At 43.0% G+C, this 19,946-nt stretch overlaps 1 protein-coding gene across 1 annotated transcript in view; it reads left to right on the forward strand.

Moving 5' to 3' along the window:
* LOC124259983 (coiled-coil domain-containing protein 18-like) overlaps positions 1-19,946 on the forward strand; it is a gene marked incomplete at its 3' end in the record, with an annotated part of 56,034 nt that overhangs the window by 18,652 nt on the left and 17,436 nt on the right. Inside the window, exons 11-18 of the mRNA XM_046694207.1 lie at positions 302-438; positions 1,356-1,576; positions 10,533-10,784; positions 12,373-12,507; positions 13,034-13,228; positions 14,444-14,611; positions 16,478-16,620; positions 17,349-17,512. Coding sequence (XP_046550163.1) covers positions 302-438; positions 1,356-1,576; positions 10,533-10,784; positions 12,373-12,507; positions 13,034-13,228; positions 14,444-14,611; positions 16,478-16,620; positions 17,349-17,512 — 1,415 coding nt within the window. The remainder of the gene's footprint in view (positions 1-301; positions 439-1,355; positions 1,577-10,532; positions 10,785-12,372; positions 12,508-13,033; positions 13,229-14,443; positions 14,612-16,477; positions 16,621-17,348; positions 17,513-19,946) is intronic.

The following is a 19,946-nucleotide window of genomic DNA, read 5'->3' on the forward strand; positions in this document are numbered from 1 at the left end:
ACACTCTCTCACTCTCACTCACTCACTCACTCACTCACTCACTCACTCACTCACTCATTGTTATCTAATGCTATATCAGTCTTTTTATTTGGTAGACCAGCATGTGTTTTATAACAAAGAGCCGTCAAGTTTTGGTAACAAACATAGCTGACTCCCAGCTATGTAAGTGCTCACAATTTTCCAATACAGCTTCCCAGAAGATTCAAATTATTTTGTGGAATCACTTCTCTAATACACAGACACAAATTACTGTCATGGAGTATATGAATTCACATGTTAAGACAAATCATTGTGATTTCAGACTAAAGTTATCCCTGAAAGATGCTGAGATTCATCGCCTGCAGACATGTCTTCAGTCTCGAGAGAGAGACAACCCAGCCTCAATGATCGAAGGTTTACGAGCAGATCTGTCAGCCATGATGGATAAAAACCAACAAGGTGAGTAAACTTCATGATTGCCTGTCTCTTGTCCTTGCTCCTCCTTGTCACTTTGTATCAGGGGCCAGAGGTGGTTGTTTGTGGAGTTTTGTCCCTTGGATTTGACAGGACCCTATGATCTTGGTTCAAATCTGGTTTTGCTCTTATTGTCTTTACAGGTTTGTTGGCACCACACCCATTCTCATGTGTTTCGCCTTAGTGGTTAACATCTGAGATCTACATCACCACCTTAGGCTATCCTCTAACTTGTAGCAGACACGGCTTCTTGTAACTGGAATACTGTACACAACGACAGTACAGTCACTCACTCACTCCTCCAATCTTTCACCCAATTACTCACTCTCTCACCCAATTACTAACTCACCCAATTACTCCTCCAATCACTACTCTCTCACCCAGTCACTCACTCTCTCACCCAATTACTCTCTCTCACCCAATTACTCTCTCTCACCCAATCACTCACTCTCTCACCCAATTACTCCTCCAATCACTACTCTCTCACCCAGTCACTCACTCTCTCACCCAATTACTCACTCTCAACCAATTACTCTCTCTCACCCAATCAATCACTCTCTCACCCAATTACTCCTCCAATCACTACTCTCTCACCCAGTCACTCACTCTCTCACCCAATTACTCACTCTCTCTCACCCAATCACTCACTCTCTCACCAATTACTCACTCTCTCACAATCGCTCACTTTCTGACCAATTACTCTCTCTCAACCAATTACTCACTCTCTCACCAATTACTCACTCTCTCACAATCACTCCCTCTCTCACAATCACTCACTCTCTCACCAATTACTCACTCTCTCACAATCACTCACTCCTCCAATCACTCACTCTCTCACCCAGTCACTCACTCTTTCACCAATTACTCTCTCTCTCACAATCGCTCACCCTCATTTCTTTCAGGAAGTTTGAAAAGCCAGGAGATGGAGGGTGTGCTCAGTCGGCTGGAGGCAGACCGATCTAAACTGGCTGCCCAGCTCTGTGATATGAAACGGGATCTGTCGGACAAGGATGCTCAGACGTTGTCCCTGGAGGCGCGCCTCACTCAGAGGAACTCCCAGATCATCGAGTTCCAGGAGGACGCCAACAGGAAGTGTACAGAGATAAGCAACTTGGAGAGAGAGGTCAGTTCCTACACCAGCATTCAGGCCAGACAAATGTCACACCGGTTAATCAGGGTGTCAGTATACAGTGATCTAGATCCGTAAAGAACCACTATAAACGAACTGACGGATACAGCAAACTCTTCTTGTTGTCCCAACCACTGGCTATATACTTTAGTTGATGTACTCAGCGTTTAAAATTCCCGCCTGCCCGACCGTCCAGAACGGTCTATTTTCATCTCGGACGGTCAAATATCATAAGTAGCCTGTCCGGTGGTCTGGTAGATGTTTTTACCCCTAACAGTAAATGTTTCATAATGTCAGACAGGTCCTCTTGTCAGTTTGAGGTGTTTAAAGTATTATGATAATTATGTTAAACTATTTACGATTGGACAGTTCATTTTACAATAACCAATCTCAACTGATGTACTTTCAGTTTACCTAAACTCGGTGCATTGCCTGTTAGTGCTATGTTGTTCATTGCGATGCCTACAAACAGGACTGTATTCAGAAACCTGATTTTTTTGGTTTGTTTTTCATTGTTGAAAACCGGACAGGCAAGTTTGTATCCGGACTGGTAATTTTTAAAGTTACCAGTCCGGCTGTCTGGCTTGGAAGTGTGGGAGTTTTAAACACTGATGTACTGCAATAAGATGCACGTGACAAACTAAAATTAGTGGTCCCTTTGACAGAGGTACAGATAAGCTGCGTGTAATTCCTGTTATGTCTGTTGCGTACAAGTACGCTTGAAGTTTTGTAAATACTCAATAAATGTGATCTTGCATGCGTACACACAAAAATGTCAAATCTTTGCGCACCGGTGCATAGATAAAATAACTGAAGTATATTAAGAGGTTCTATTTCAGGAGGGGCGGTGGGGTAGCCTAGTGGTTAAAGCGTTGGCTCGTCACGCCGAAGACCCGGGTTCGAATCCCCACATGGGTGCAATGTGTGAAGCCCATTTCTGGTGTCCCCCGCCGTGATGTTGCTGGAATATTGCTAAAAGCGGCGTAAAACCAAACTCAGTCAGTCAGTCAGTCTATTTCAGGACATGAACGTGGCAACTTTCAGTCTTTCTTATTGTTTCTCATATTACAGATCAAATATAAATAACAAACACTAACATTGAAACTTTATCATATTTTTAAAATTAATGGAAAATGGCAAAATACCCATTTGAGTCTGAGTGAGGTGAGTAGAATTTATTTGGTTACTCAAGGGAAATTTTGTTACCCAACTGAGATGAACACAAGCGAGTACATAACCCATTGACCCAAAAAGTTATCTGTAGCTCTGCTTTGAGTTCATTCTAACCATAGTTTACTGTATAGTGAAACACCATTAACGTATATGTGCCCTTGCAGTAGTTAAAGGCTCACTGAGAGCCAAGGGGGGAAACTGCAGGGAAGAGATGGAGGGTCCCACTTTGAGTCTGTTATAACCTTGTATAGCGAAACACCATTAACGTATATGTGCCCTTGCAGTAGTTACAGGCTCACTGAGAGCCAAGGGGGGAAACTGCAGGGAAGAGATGGAGGGTCCCACTTTGAGTCTGTTATAACCTTGTATAGCGAAACACCATTAACGTATATGTGCCCTTGCCAGAGATGCAGTAGTTTAAGGCTCACTGAGGGGCAAGGAGGGTAACTCTGCAGGGAAGAGATGGAGGGTCCCACTTTGAGTCTGTTATAACCTTGTATAGCGAAACACCATTAACGTATATGTGCCCTTGCCAGAGATGCAGTAGTTTAAGGCTCACTGAGGGGCAAGGAGGGTAACTCTGCAGGGAAGAGATGGAGGGTCCCACTTTGAGTCTGTTATAACCTTGTATAGCGAAACACCATTAATTATATGTGCCCTTGCCAGAGATGCAGTAGTTTAAGGCTCACTGAGGGGCAAGGAGGGTAACTCTGCAGGGAAGAGATGGAGGGTCCCTCTTTGAGTCTGTTATAACCTTGTATAGCGAAACACCATTAACGTATATGTGCCCTTGCAGTAGTTACAGGCTCACTGAGGGGCAAGGAGGGTAACTCTGCAGGGAAGAGATGGAGGGTCCCTCTTTGAGTCTGTTATAACCTTGTATAGTGAAACACCATTAACGTATATGTGCCCTTGCAGTAGTTACAGGCTCACTGAGAGCCAAGGGGGGAAACTCTGCAGGGAAGAGATGGAGGGTCCCTATTTGAGTCTGTTATAACCTTGTATAGTGAAACACCATTAACGTATATGTCCCCTTGCAGTAGTTACAGGCTCATTGAGGGGCAAGGAGGGGAACTCTGCAGGGAAGAGATCGGAGGGACCGACTTTGAGTCTGTTATAACCTTGTATAGTGAAACACCATTAGCAGTATATGTCCCTTGCAGTAGTTACAGGCTCATTGAGGGGCAAGGGAGGGAACTCTGCAGGGGAAGAGATCGGAGGGACCGACTTTGAGTCTGTTATAACCTTCATAGTGAAACACCATTAACGTATATGTCCCCTTGCAGTAGTTTCAGGCTCATTGAGGGGCAAGGAGGGGAACTCTGCAGGGAAGAGATCGGAGGGACCGACTTTGAGTCTGTTATAACCTTGTATAGTGAAACACCATTAACGTATATGTCCCCTTGCAGTAGTTACAGGCTCACTGAGGGGCAAGGAGGGGAAACTCTGCAGGGAATGGATGGAGGGTCCCACTTTGAGTCTGTTATTACCTTGTATAGTGAAACACCATTAACGTATATGTCCCCTTGCAGTAGTTACAGGCTCATTGAGGGGCAAGGAGGGGAACTCTGCAGGGAAGAGATCGGAGGGACCGACTTTGAGTCTGTTATAACCTTGTATAGTGAAACACCATTAGCGATATATGTCCCTTGCAGTAGTTACAGGCTCATTGAGGGGCAAGGAGGGAACTCTGCAGGGAAGAGATCGGAGGGACCCGACTTTGAGTCTGTTATTACCTTGTATAGTGAAACACCATTAACGATATGTCCCCTTGCAGTAGTTACAGGCTCATTGAGGGGCAAGGAGGGGAACTCTGCAGGGAAGAGATCAGGAGGGACCCGACTTTGAGTCTGTTATAACCTTGTATAGTGAAACACCATTAGCGTATATGTCCCCTTGCAGTAGTTACAGGCTCACTGAGGGGCAAGGAGGGGAACTCTGCAGGGAATGGATGGAGGGTCCCACTTTGAGTCTGTTATAACCTTGTATAGTGAAACACCATTAAGCGTTATATGTCCCTTGCAGTAGTTACAGGCTCATTGAGGGGCAAGAGGGAACTCTGCAGGGGAAGAGATCGGAGGGACCGACTTTGAGTCTGTTATAACCTTGTATAGTGAAACACCATTAACGTATATGTCCCCTTGCAGTAGTTACAGGCTCACTGAGGGCAAGGGGGAAACTCTGCAGGGAATGGATGGAGGGTCCCACTTTGAGTCTGTTATTACCTTGTATAGTGAAACATCATTAGCATTATATGTCCCCTTGCAGTAGTTACAGGCTCATTGAGGGGGCAAGGAGGGGAACTCTGCAGGAAGAGATCGGGAGGGACCGACTTTGAGTCTGTTATAACCTTGTATAGTGAAACACCATTAACGTATATGTCCCCTTGCAGTAGTTACAGGCTCACTGAGGGGCAAGGAGGGGAACTCTGCAGGGAATGGATGGAGGTCCCACTTTGAGTCTGTTATAACCTTGTATAGTGAAACACCATTAAACGTATATGTCCCCTTGCAGTAGTTACAGGCTCATTGAGGGGCAAGGAGGGAACTCTGCAGGGAAGAGATCGGAGGGACCGACTTTGAGTCTGTTATAACCTTGTATAGTGAAACACCATTAGCGATATGTCCCCTTGCAGTAGTTACAGGCTCACTGAGGGGCAAGGAGAAACTCTGCAGGGAATGGATGGAGGGTCCCTATTTGAGTCTGTTATAACCTTGTATAGTGAAACACCATTAACGTATATGTCCCCTTGCAGTAGTTACAGGCTCATTGAGGGGCAAGGAGGGGAAACTCTGCAGGGAATGGATGGAGGGTCCCTATTTGAGTCTGTTATAACCTTGTATAGTGAAACACCATTAACGTATATGTCCCCTTGCAGTAGTTACAGGCTCACTGAGGGGCAAGGAGGGGAAACTCTGCAGGGAATGGATGGAGGGTCCCTATTTGAGTCTGTTATAACCTTGTATAGTGAAACACCATTAACGTATATGTCCCCTTGCAGTAGTTACAGGCTCATTGAGGGGCAAGGAGGGGAACTCTGCAGGGAAGAGATCGGAGGGACCGACTTTGAGTCTGTTATAACCTTGTATAGTGAAACACCATTAACGTATATGTCCCCTTGCAGTAGTTACAGGCTCACTGAGGGGCAAGGAGGGGAAACTCTGCAGGGAATGGATGGAGGGTCCCACTTTGAGTCTGTTATAACCTTGTATAGTGAAACACCATTAACGTATATGTCCCCTTGCAGTAGTTACAGGCTCATTGAGGGGCAAGGAGAACTCTGCAGGGAAGAGATCGGAGGGACCGACTTTGAGTCTGTTATAACCTTGTATAGTGAAACACCATTAACGTATATGTCCCCTTGCAGTAGTTACAGGCTCACTGAGGGGCAAGGAGGGGAAACTCTGCAGGGAATGGATGGAGGGTCCCTATTTGAGTCTGTTATAACCTTGTATAGTGAAACACCATTAACGTATATGTCCCCTTGCAGTAGTTACAGGCTCATTGAGGGGCAAGGAGGGGAACTCTGCAGGGAAGAGATCGGAGGGACCGACTTTGAGTCTGTTATAACCTTGTATAGTGAAACACCATTAACGTATATGTCCCCTTGCAGTAGTTACAGGCTCACTGAGGGCCAAGGGGGGGAAACTATGCAGGGAAGAGATGGGAGGGACCCACTTTGAGTCTGTTATAACCTTGTGTAGTGAAACACCATTAACGTATACGTGCCCTTGCCAGAGATGCAGTAGTTACAGGCTCACTGAGGGCCAAGGGGGTTAAACTCTGCAGGGAAGAGATGGGAGGGACCCCCTGAGGAAGAAATGATAATGTATTTCTTTACCAACATTGGAGTTCGCTGGTTGACTGTTTTTTTCATTAGTTTTCTTAACAAAATGTGAAGCATAATATCGGATCAGATTGGTTTCTATGGCTGCACAGATCAGTGGATTGTCTGTGCAGTCAAATGGCGTATTGGATTCTTCTTTTTGTCTAAGAGGTCAAATAGATGTAATGTATTCTTTCATGCTGCACCACTCCTAAACAACATGATTCAAGAAAGATATTGTGTATTAATGCATGAAATTTCTGAGCAATATGAGAATGTAATATGTGTCTGAGAAAAACATTGCTTGGTTGAGTTTGTGTTGTATTGTATTGCTTGGTTGAGTTTGTGTTTTATTGTATTGCGTGGTTGAGTTTGTGTTGTATTGTATTGTTTCGTTGAGTTTGTGTTGTATTGTATTGCTTGGTGGAGTTTGTGTTGTATTGTATTGCTTGGATGAGTTTGTATTGCTTGGTGGAGTTTGTGTTGTATTGTATTGCTTGGTTGAGTTTGTATTGTATTGTATTGCTTGGTTGAGTTTGTATTGTATTGTTTGGTTGTGTTTGTGTTGTATTGTATTGCTTGGTGGAGTTTGTGTTGCTTGGTGGAGTTTGTGTTGTATTGTATTGCTTGGTTGAGTTTGTGTTGTATTGTATTGCTTGGTTGAGTTTGTATTGTATTGTTTGGTTGTGTTTGTGTTGTATTGTATTGCTTGGTGGAGTTTGTGTTGCTTGGTGGAGTTTGTGTTGTATTGTATTGCTTGGTTGAGTTTGTGGTGTATTGTATTGCTTGGTTGAGTTTGTGTTGTATTGTATTGCTTGGTTGAGTTTGTATTGTATTGTTTGGTTGTGTTTGTGTTGTATTGTATTGCTTGGTGGAGTTTGTGTTGCTTGGTGGAGTTTGTGTTGTATTGTATTGCTTGGTTGAGTTTGTGTTGTATTGTATTGCTTGGTTGAGTTTGTATTGTATTGTTTGGTTGTGTTTGTGTTGTATTGTATTGCTTGGTGGAGTTTGTGTTGTATTGTATTGCGTGGTTGAGTTTGTGTTGTATTGTATTGCTTGGTTGAGTTTGTGTTTTATTGTATTGTTTCATTGAGTTTGTGGTGTATTGTATTGCTTGGTTGAGTTTATGTTGTATTGTATTGCTTGGTTGAGTTTGTATTGTATTGTTTGGTTGTGTTTGTGTTGTATTGTATTGCGTGGTTGAGTTTGTGTTTTATTGTATTGCGTGGTTGAGTTTGTGTTGCTTGGTGGAGTTTGTGTTGTATTGTATTGCTTGGTGGAGTTTGTGTTGTATTGTATTGCTTGGATGAGTTTGTATTGCTTGGTGGAGTTTGTGTTGTATTGTATTGCTTGGTTGAGTTTGTGTTGCTTGGTGGAGTTTGTGTTGTATTGTATTGCTTGGTGGAGTTTGTGTTGTATTGTATTGCTTGGATGAGTTTGTATTGCTTGGTGGAGTTTGTGTTGTATTGTATTGCTTGGTGGAGTTTGTGTTGTATTGTATTGCTTCGTTGAGTTTGTGGTGTATTGTATTGCTTGGTTGAGTTTGTGTTGTATTGTATTGCTTGGATGAGTTTGTATTGCTTGGTGGAGTTTGTGTTGTATTGTATTGCTTGGTGGAGTTTGTGTTGTATTGTATTGTATTATGAATTGAGTTTGTGGTGTATTGTATTGCTTGGTGGAGTTTGTGTTGCATTGTATTGCTTGGTGGAGTTTGTGTTGTATTGTATTGCTTGGATGAGTTTGTATTGTTTGGTGGAGTTTGTGTTGTATTGTATTGCTTGGTGGAGTTTGTGTTGTATTGTATTGCGTGGTTGAGTTTGTGTTGTATTGTATTGCGTGGTTGAGTTTGTGTTGTATTGTATTGTTTCGTTGAGTTTGTGTTGTATTGTATTGCTTGGTGGAGTTTGTATTGCTTGGTTGAGTTTGTGTTGTATTGTATTGCTTGGTTGAGTTTGTGTTGTATTGTATTGCTTGGTTGAGTTTGTGTTGTATTGTATTGCTTGGTTGAGTTTGTGTTGTATTGTATTGCTTGGTTGAGTTTGTGTTGTATTGTATTGCTTGGTTGAGTTTGTGTTGTATTGTATTGCTTGGTTGAGTTTGTGTTGTATTGTATTGCTTGGTTGAGTTTGTGTTGTATTGTATTGCTTGGTTGAGTTTGTGTTGTATTGTATTGCTTGGTTGAGTTTGTGTTGTATTGTATTACTTGGTTGAGTTTGTGTTGTATTGTATTGCTTGGATGAGTTTGTATTGCTTGGTGGAGTTTGTGTTGTATTGTATTGCTTGGTGGAGTTTGTGTTGTAGTGTATTGCTTGGTTGAGTTTGTGTTGTATTGTATTGCTTGGATGAGTTTGTATTGCTTGGTGGAGTTTGTGTTGTATTGTATTGCTTGGATGAGTTTGTGTTGCTTGGTGGAGTTTGTGTTGTATTGTATTGCTTGGTGGAGTTTGTGTTGTATTGTATTGCTTGGTTGAGTTTGTGTTGTATTGTATTGCTTGGTGGAGTTTGTGGTGTATTGTATTGCTTGGTTGAGTTTGTGTTGTATTGTATTGCTTGGATGAGTTTGTATTGCTTGGTGGAGTTTGTGTTGTATTGTATTGCTTGGTGGAGTTTGTGTTGTATTGTATTGCTTGGTGGAGTTTGTGTTGTATTGTATTGCTTGGTGGAGTTTGTGTTGTATTGTATTGCTTGGATGAGTTTGTATTGCTTGGTGGAGTTTGTGTTGTATTGTATTGCTTGGTGGAGTTTGTGGTGTATTGTATTGCTTGGTTGAGTTTGTGTTGTATTGTATTGCTTGGATGAGTTTGTATTGCTTGGTGGAGTTTGTGTTGTATTGTATTGCTTGGTGGAGTTTGTGTTGTATTGTATTGCTTGGTGGAGTTTGTGTTGTATTGTATTGCTTGGTGGAGTTTGTGTTGTATTGTATTGCTTGGTTGAGTTTATGTTGTATTGTATTGCTTGGTTGAGTTTGTATTGTATTGTTTGGTTGTGTTTGTGTTGTATTGTATTGCTTGGATGAGTTTGTGTTTTATTGTATTGTTTCATTGAGTTTGTGGTGTATTGTATTGCTTGGTGGAGTTTGTGTTGTATTGTATTGCTTGGTGGAGTTTGTGTTGTATTGTATTGCTTGGATGAGTTTGTATTGCTTGGTGGAGTTTGTGTTGTATTGTATTGCTTGGTTGAGTTTATGTTGTATTGTATTGCTTGGTTGAGTTTGTATTGTATTGTTTGGTTGTGTTTGTGTTGTATTGTATTGCGTGGTTGAGTTTGTGTTTTATTGTATTGAGTGGTTGAGTTTGTGTTGTATTGTATTGTTTCGTTGAGTTTGTGTTGTATTGTATTGCTTGGTGGAGTTTGTGTTGTATTGTATTGCTTGGTTGAGTTTGTGTTGTATTGTATTGCTTGGTTGAGTTTGTGTTTTATTGTATTGCTTGGTTGAGTTTGTATTGTATTGTATTGCTTGGTTGAGTTTGTGTTTTATTGTATTGCGTGGTTGAGTTTGTGTTGTATTGTATTGCTTCGTTGAGTTTGTGGTGTATTGTATTGCTTGGTTGAGTTTGTGTTGTATTGCTTGGTTGAGTTTGTATTGTATTGTTTGGTTGTGTTTGTGTTGTATTGTATTGCGTGGTTGAGTTTGTGTTGTATTGTATTGCTTGGTTGAGTTTGTGTTGTATTGTATTGCTTGGTTGAGTTTGTATTGTATTGTTTGGTTGTGTTTGTGTTGTATTGTATTGCGTGGTTGAGTTTGTGTTGTATTGTATTGCTTGGTTGAGTTTGTGTTTTATTGTATTGCGTGGTTGAGTTTGTGTTTTATTGTATTGCGTGGTTGAGTTTGTATTGTATTGTATTGCGTGGTTGAGTGTGTGTTGTATTGTATTGCTTATTTGAGTTTGTGTTTTATTGTATTGCTTGGTTGAGTTTGTGTTGTATTGTATTGCTTGGCCCAATTTCCAGCTACGGAAGAAGACATCCCAGATGAGCAGTCTGGAGGAACAGTTGGACGAGAAGATGCGGGAGTTCTCTGCCCACATTGCTCGGATGAAGCAGCTGGAGGAGGAGGTGATCAGTCGGGAGGAGGAGGCAGATGAACTCCGACACCAGGTGGCAGCACACCAGGCCGAGATACGGAAGAAACTCAGCAGTGAGGACAAGAAGCAGCAGCTCCATCAGGAACATTGTCGCGACTATGAGAAGCAGATAGATATTGTGAGTTATTTTTTGATATTCCAATTTATTGTATTTAATGCAAGTGATACATTTAAATAAACATACATCTACATATGTACAGACAGTTACAATGTTTTGGCAGAAACAAACTGCACCATTTCAGCCCTACTAAAGTACTAGGAATAGGTTGTTTTTTAACTGTTTAGAAGTGTATTCTAGCCTCATATGATAGTGTGTTTCGTAAATTTGGAAGAAAGGCCTGAACTGATGCAGATCTCAGATGTTTACCACTTTGGTGAAGCCCACGAGGACAGGTATTACAAACCTTGAAACATATTCAGGGAAAACAAGGATTTGAACCAGTAATCATAGGTTTCTGGCATACCAAGGGGATGTAACTCTGTACAGCAAATTGTGGCACCTTTGCACACTAAGCTACACATGCCCCCAACTGTACAATGATTAGCTCAGTTCTGGACAGTTATTGTCCTGGAGGTAGGGTTTCCATACTAGCAGGGTTACACACTATAGATGTTCTGTACATGTCCAGGAGGTAGGGTTTCCATACTAGCAGGTTACACACTATAGATGTTCTGTACATGTCCAGGAGGCAGGGTTTCCATATTAGCAGGGTTACACACTATAGATGTTTTGTACAGGTCCTGGAGGCAGGGTTTCCATACTAGCAAGGTTACACACTATAGATGTTCTGTACATGTCCAGGAGGCTGGGTTTCCATACTAGCAGGGTTACACACTATAGATGTTTTGTACATGTCCAGGAGGTAGGGTTTCCATACTAGCAGGGTTACACACTATAGATGTTTTGTACATGTCCAGGAGGCTGGGTTTCCATACTAGCAGGGTTACACACTATAGATGTTTTGTACATGTCCAGGAGGTAGGGTTTCCATACTAGCAGGGTTACACACTATAGATGTTTTGTACATGTCCAGGAAGTAGGGTATCCATACTAGCAGGGTTACACACTATAGATGTTCTGTACATGTCCTGGAGGTAGGGTTTCCATACTAGCAGGGTTACACACTATAGATGTTCTGTACATGTCCAGGAGGTAGGGTTTCCATACTAGCAGGGTTACACACTATAGATGTTCTGTACATGTCCAGGAGGTAGGGTTTCCATACTAGCAGGGTTACACACTATAGATGTTTTGTACATGTCCAGGAGGTAGGGTTTCTATACTAGCAGGGTTACACACTATAGATGTTCTGTACATGTCCTGGAGGTAGGGTTTCCATACTAGCAGGGTTACACACTATAGATGTTTTGTACATGTCCTGGAGGTAGGGTATCCATACTAGCAGGGTTACACACTATACATGTTTTGTACATGTCCAGGAGGTAGGGAATCCATACTAGTAGGGTTACACACTATAGATGTTCTGTACATGTCCTGGAGGTAGGGTTTCCATATTAGCATGGTTACACACTATAGATGGTCTGTACATGTCCTGGAGGTAAGGTTTCCATATTAGCAGGGTTACATACTATAGATGTTCTGTACATGTCCTGGAGGTAGGGTTTCGAAACTACCTATTCCTAGTACTGTATAGTTGTTCTTTGGGATCACAGCATCAAAATGTTGACTAGTTGATGTCTTTCAGCTTCAAAATGAGTTGGAGAAGACTGGACGTAAGATGTCTGAGTATGAGCATCAGGTGGCTGCGTTGAGGGAGGAAGTGTCCACCAAGTCTGTCCACAGTCAGCACCTGGAGCTCAAGCTGCAGGAAACCAGAGAGGTGAGTCAAGAGCTGAAACAGTGCTGATCAAACTGGCTGTACATCTGCTGGTCAACAGGTTGGTACTATGGCTAGACATCCTGGTTGAACTTCTTCTGGTCCACAAGGAATGGGAGGAAGAGACATCTCAGAGTTGCCTCCCTTATCCATGCCAGGATCTACTTGTCATTTGTAAAAATTCTACAGATTTCCCAGATTATGTATCAGACATGATAATTTTCCGCAGATTTCCGTGATTTTGGTTTAATTTTGAACGTTTTTGAGATCTATGTAAATCTGCAATAAAAAAAAACAAGTCCCACGGGTAAATTTTCAGTGTTTTTTGTGCTTTGCCGTTCTCATGTTTGTATTATTACCTGATCATACACCATGTCTGTGCTCATGGGTTATGCTGTCTGTATGTCAGTCATCTTACAGATTTTGACTTTCCTACACGATTGAGCTGACAGGCCATGACATAAATTGTTTTGAAGCTCAGCGGCTCTTGTATCAAGACTGTTTTCAATGCTTGTTGTACTGACTGCAGGAGCTGAGTTCCCAGACACAACAGAGCCAGGAGGCCCTGCAGATACTGGAGGTGCGTGCCACAGAGGGCAACAGTCAGGTGAAGCAGCTGGAGTCAGCTCTACTGCTGTGTAAGGAGGAGATCAGGAGCTACCTCAACACCCTGGAGGAGGCCAAGGACAAGTTTGACCGGGAGATCGCAAACAGAGATCAGAGGGTGAGAAGTTTTACATTACTTTCACAGATCTAGAATCTGCGACTTTGGATGTTCAGTTAGGTCCATGTTACTTTATGCTTGTTATGAGAACAGAATGAAATTAGGATCTTGCAATTATTAGGATCTTTGTGGAGCGCAATAGTGCAGTGGTAAGGCGTCTGCCTATCACGCTGAAGGCCCGGGTTTGATCCCCGGTGGATGCACCTAGGTCTGGGTCCCGAGGTGGGCACATTCGCGCTGTATCCTTGGACAAGATACTTAGATCCATATTGTCTCAGTTCACCCAGCTGTAAAATTGGTACCCGTGAGGATGTCCTGGCAATGTATTTAGTTCATTGCGCCTAACAGGCAGCATGGCTGTATTCTCCCCAGGGAGTTGAAAAAGTATGGAAAGTACGACAGTGCCCTATGACCGGGGATAGCGCTGTGAGCAGGCAATGTACCTGGATATGAGCCCCATATAAGCAGACTATCACTATTGCTATTATTATTATGTGTTTTACACATCATGCATTGTGCAATCAGCCTGTGGTTTGTCTAGCCCATATCAGTTACAATGAAAGGTGTTTCGTAGCTTGAATGGGGTTGACTGTATATCATGCCTGCATGTGTATTATTGGGTCTGGGTGGGACAAACCAGTGGTTGATAGTATGAACAACATCCGTGCCATCAGGTTACAGTGACATGCATTCAGCTAAGTTATGACAGTCGACTCTATTCAAACTTACACAGTCTTCACAATTGGTCTTGTTGTAAGAGATAACTGATGTAATTGGGATTGGGTGCTGAGGCTAGCAATTGGTCTTGTTGTAAGAGATAACTGATGTAATTGGGATCGGGTGCTGAGGCTAGCAATTGGCCTTGTTGTAAGAGATAACTGATGTAATTGGGATTTGGGTGCTGAGGCTTGCTGACTCCAAGCTTGATCATTTACAAACCTTATTCATATAGAGAATGATGACAATTTTTATGGATATACAACTTCTTTTATTCTGTAAAGGGTGACGTTTTGACATAGATGCTAATGTCGTTGTCTTGCTTGACACTGACATTAGAATCTATGTCGGAACGTCACCCTTCACAGAATAAAAGAAGTTATATATCCATAAATATTGTCATCATTCTTCATCAACTCAACTTCTAAAATACCCATCATAGAAGCTTATTCATATAGGTAGATAACTGTATTTAGTTTGGTTATTTTTGTTGACCAGCTTTCCCGGGCAGAACAGGACTTAAAGGAGACAAGGATGGAGCTGGAAGAGAAGCTGGACTCCAACCGTGAGATGGACAGGATGTTGATGGAGAGACAGGCCATGCTGCAGCAGAGCTCCAACAGGATCACAGAGCTGGAGGAGACTCAGACTGACCTCAACAGACAGGTACTTGGACCTGTGTCTTTATCTGGGTGTATGGGAGGCTGAGGCTGGCCTCAACAGACAGGTAGTTGGACCTGTGTCTTTATCTGGATGTATGGGAGGCTGAGGCTGGCCTCAACAGACAGGTACTTGGACCTGTGTCTTTATCTGGGTGTATGGGAGGCTGAGGCTGGCCTCAACAGACAGGTAGTTGGACCTGTGTCTTTATCTGGGTGTATCGGAGGCCAAAACTGACCTCAACAGACACGTACTGGGACTTGTGTCTTTAGCTGGGTGTATGGGAGTCTGAGGCTGGCTTCAACAGACAAGTACTGGAACTTGTGTCTTTATTAGGGTGAATGGGAGCCCTGGTTCACCTCAGCAGACAGGTACTGGGGCATGTCGGTAGTGTCTTTATCTGGGTGTATGGGAGGCCAAGACTGACCTCAACTTGTGTCTTTATTCGGGTGAATGGGAGCCCTGGTTCACCTCAGCAGACAGGTACATGTCATTAGTGACTTTATCACGGGTGTATAGGAGGCAAAGATACTTGACATATACGTGCTCGGATTTGTGTTTTTGACTATGTGTGAGACAAACAGACAGGTATTGGGACATGTCAGTGGTAGAGTGTATGGGAGGACCAGACTGACCTCAACAGGCTACGTGGAATTGAAAGGACAGACAGACAGGTATTGGGACATGATTTAGGGCTGGGAGGACAGACTGACCTCAACACGAGACTTAGCCCATTGGCTAAACTACAGGATTTTTTTCCATATTTAAGCACATGGGCTTAAATTTGGATTTAATTCTTGGGTGTTTAGAGTGATGCCCCTTTCCAAACGCATGGCAAACCTCGACGTTTTTAGCTTTAGTAGTGCCTCTGCAAGGTTAACATGTCACAGAACATTTTGGACACCGGTTACAGGGCAGTTGTTAGAGACAGAAATTTATCATCTTAACCCTTATGATGTGCATGGAAGTGCAGTTAAATTGAACCATGTGGTCATTCACATTTTTTAATTTAAGCCCTGGGCTTAAATATGGTTCAAATATGTCATCACTAGAACAGTGATTTTCAGTATTTGAGCCCAGGGCTTAAATACAGGAATTCCCGGTAGGACTGAGACTTGTGTCTTCTGCTGGGTGGATGGGAGGCACATGCCGATCTCAAGAGACAGGTACTGGGAATTGTGTCTTCTGCTTGGTGGATGGGAGGTACATGCTGATCTCAAGAGACAGGTGCTGGGACTTGTGTCTTCTGCTGGGTGGATGGGAGGTACATGCTGATCTCAAGAGACAGGTGCTGGGACTTGTGTCTTCTGCTGGGTGGATGGGAGGCACATGCCGATCTCAAGAGACAGGTACTGGGAATTGTGTCTTCTGCTGGGTGGATGGGAGGTACATGCTGATCTCAGGAGACAGGTGCTGGGACTTGTGTCTTTAGCTGGGTGGATGGGAGGCACATGCCGATCTCAGGAGACAGGTACTGGGACTTGTGTCTTCTGCTGGGTGGATGGGAGGCACATGCCGATCTCAGGAGACAGGTACTGGGAATTGTGTCTTCTGCTGGGTGGATGGGAGGCACATGCTGATCTCAGGAGACAGGTACTGGGACTTGTGTCTTCTGCTGGGTGGATGGGAGGCACATGCCGATCTCAGGAGACAGGTACTGGGACTTGTGTCTTTAGCTGTGTGTGTTGTGTTGGCAGGATGCATGGGAGGCCTTAGGTGACCTCAAAAGGCAGGCACTGAGACTTGTCATTTGAGGCTGTGTGAGAGAACTGAACAGACGGATGCTGTGACTTGGGTGATTGTTGGAGTTTATTGGATCCCCAGGATCACTACAACTGTACTAGTAGTCACATGTGTTGTTTCTATGTGTAGATATCCAGCCTGGAGCAGCGTCTGCTGAGAGAGAAGGCCCAGTCCATGACAGAACTGGAGGTGGCTGAGAGGAAGCTCCACCAGGCATGCAGCGACATGGAGACCAAGACAGCAGAAGTCACACAACAGACACAGACTCTCAGGTCAGTATGGTTCAATCGAAATGTATTCTGTGTAAAATAATCCCTCCTTAAAGCCTTCCTCACCCCCATCCTTACCCCACCCTACAAAAAACAAAACAAGACAGCCCCAAAGCAAAACAAGTTGGCTTGGATCTTGTTTATCCAGAAACTTTCCATATATTCTGTTTGTGTATATTAACTCTGCATTCAAGGAGCAGGAATTAGCTCTGAAACGTCATGGTATTGAATATAATGTAATCACCAATTATAAGGATATTTCCCCAGGTTTTTTCTAATTAATGTTTTTTATAACTAATACTGTCATGCAATGAAATGCACACATGCAAGAAAGACACTGGAATTGTAATTAAACAATAAAAGTGGTTAAAATTTTACAATGCGCGTAGCGTTACGTTCTTGAGCGCATGTTTGTTCGTGAATATTCGTCAAATTTAATGGTTAGCTTAATTCATTCAGGTGTGTTATACTAAAACAACCAAATTCCAATTAATTGAAAATATGTTTTTTACAATCGATCATCATTTTTAGTCCTTCTTTCGATCGATTTTCGATTATTTTCGATCATCGGAACACCACTACTGTTTATATGTATATAGTGACAGCATCAAATAACTAAACAACTTCAGTGTTAACACTACTATCTGGATTAAGAGAACGTAACAATATGCCAATGATGTCATATTAATCTTTTGCTTATGTGAATCCTCCATATTTTCGCGTCACTGTAGGGAGTTGAAAGAAGAGAATCGCCATCTAACAAGTGATCTGTCTTCGCTGGAACACCAGCTTCAAGAGACTCAGACAGAGACGGAACAGACAGTAACACGTTGTGCTAAGATGGAGAAGGACAACCGCGATCTGCGGGTGCAGCTGGAGCAGAAGATGGAAATAGGTTTGTGGCCATTTCGTAATACCTCCTGCTCTTCAGAGATACCTCTTATGCATTTTCCTACGAGCTAACTTTGTGTGCAGACTCTTTCAGTGTTGTCACAAAGTTTACAGTACACAACCCTGTGCACTTAAAAGAACCCACGAATCCGTTCGAAAATGACCAGATGGTGGCCACATGAATACATGCAAACACCTAGTTGTGGGTACAGCAACGTGCAGTAAACTTGGACAAAGTACTGTGACTATGTGTCCCAATCCACCCAGCTGTGAATGGGCACCTCGTAAAGATGGGAATCCGCAATAACTCGGTGCGCCTTGTGGCTGCAAGAGTTGTATGATCCCCAGGGAGTTGAGATTGATGATACAATATGCCTTTGAGACTGACATCCATTGATCGAGGGAAAAAACCCAGCGCCATGAGCATGCACTAGTGCGTGGATATGTTCACTATATAAACCAATAATAATAATAATAATAATAACTCATAAGCATTCTACTGCACACTACCCTATGCATCTCATAAACGACAAATACAACAGATAACCAGTCAGGCTTAGTGATTGGGCATGTTGGACAAGGCTAACATTTAGTCACAGAATAAAGTTGTGTTATTAAAAATATATAAAATAATCTGATCCAAATGGATCCTAAAACATTGCTCAAATCTGTTCTGCCTAGAGGTGAAGCTGTTCCGGCTGGACAAATCATGATTTGGTTTGGATTCACTGTTTGATTTAATCTGTGGAAGACAGACTAATGCTGGACATCACCCATTTCAACAATCATTCATTGATTATTTACAGTCAGCCTCATGACAGTTTGACTACTACAGACTTGGGCGTTTAAAAACAAACTTGGATCCCTCAATGTATCTATACTAAGGCTGGGTATTGGCTAATAAATTATATTATGATATATTGCGATTCAGGTGACCATATTGCGATACGTCTTGCGATATATTGGGAACTTATGTGTTTGACAGTGGGTGACACTAATTGTGCATGTCGATCCTATTTTCTACAGTATAAGTCCCTAAACATACATGTTATGGTTCTGATAACATCAATCTCAGCATTAGGTTGTCAAGTCATGGATTCTAGTTTCCTTTTTATACAATTTATAGTATTACAGTATGCAGATTTTTAAACTTATCCTATCTCACGACTTGCACCTCTCTCTCTTCATTCGACCATGAGTGGAAACGAATTAAACTTTGCTCCAGGCCTTCCTTGTCCCTGTCCCCGTGCTGTGCGTGCCTTCTGTGTCAGTCGTGCTCACTAGTCCATGACAGCACGTGGCATGCGAAGTCCTCACCCACGTGATCCCTTCCATACTTCCATCTTTTTTCTTTGTCGCCGACAGAGTGGACGACGGAATTTTTTTTCGCCTCGATAATTGCTCAACATGGTTAAGCTTGTTCAGGCCAGAAACGAAGTTTTGGCGCTTCAGCGTAATAAAGTTTTTCCAGCGGGACCCACACACATCGTAGTTGATTATGTGGGTTGTTGTGATTAGGACAAACGTTGTCCTAAGTGTTCAGGACTGTCTAATGAGGATTTCAAAGCATACAAACTTGCTTTGTGCCAGACGCTTAAGTAGATAGGGCCAGGAATGCTTATGCGGGATCTGGTCCATCTCCGCTAAAAACAATGTTTACATCGCCCCAGCCTACCTGCTCGCCGTTCTAAATCTCCGCTCTCCTAACGTAAGATTTTATGGATGCTTCGCTCTGATTCCTATTTGTCTGAGAATGTTAAAAGGCGTTTGGGACGCTTTCCTCACCTAGCTCCAGTTCTGATGGGCATGCAAGGGTGGTAATGACTGATATTTTCTTCTACACAAGACCTGCGATCTACTTCATCTCGTAGATCCGCTTTCTTCAGACCGCTCAAAGTCCTAAAACTTCTAAATCCAAGCATTCATCATCGGAAGCGTGGATCAAGCGTGGTTGGAACATAACCGTTTCTCCCTCTTCGCAGACGGTTTCATCCCACCGAAACAATTCACCCAAATGAGTTGAGTCACCATCTGGTTCGAGGTTCGAATTCGTTCTTCTACTGCTGGTAAGTGTCGTTCTAGATCTCGTTTCACGCCGAAAGCCTCGCCCTTCCAATGTACCAGTCCGAACCGATTCACCACCTCGATTCATTTCACCAATCAGAATTGGGTCTAATGCCAGTGTTGGTTCACTAGGAACGAAACCATTCACCTAGCCGTCATTGCCAAAGGTCGAATCCAGTTCACTCAGCCGAGCCGCCTCACCAGACCGTGAATCGAATGGGTTCACCTGGACCGAACTGATTCAGGTAATCGTCGAATGGGTTCACCTGACCGAACTGATTCACGAATCGTCGAATGGGTTCACCTGACCGAACTGATTCACGTAATCGAATGGGTTCACCTGACCGAACTGATTCACGTAATCGAATGGGTTC

The sequence above is a fragment of the Haliotis rubra genome, unplaced genomic scaffold (genome assembly GCF_003918875.1).
Source record: "Haliotis rubra isolate DU_JTF1 unplaced genomic scaffold, ASM391887v1 Scf746, whole genome shotgun sequence".
NCBI lineage: Eukaryota > Metazoa > Mollusca > Gastropoda > Lepetellida > Haliotidae > Haliotis > Haliotis rubra.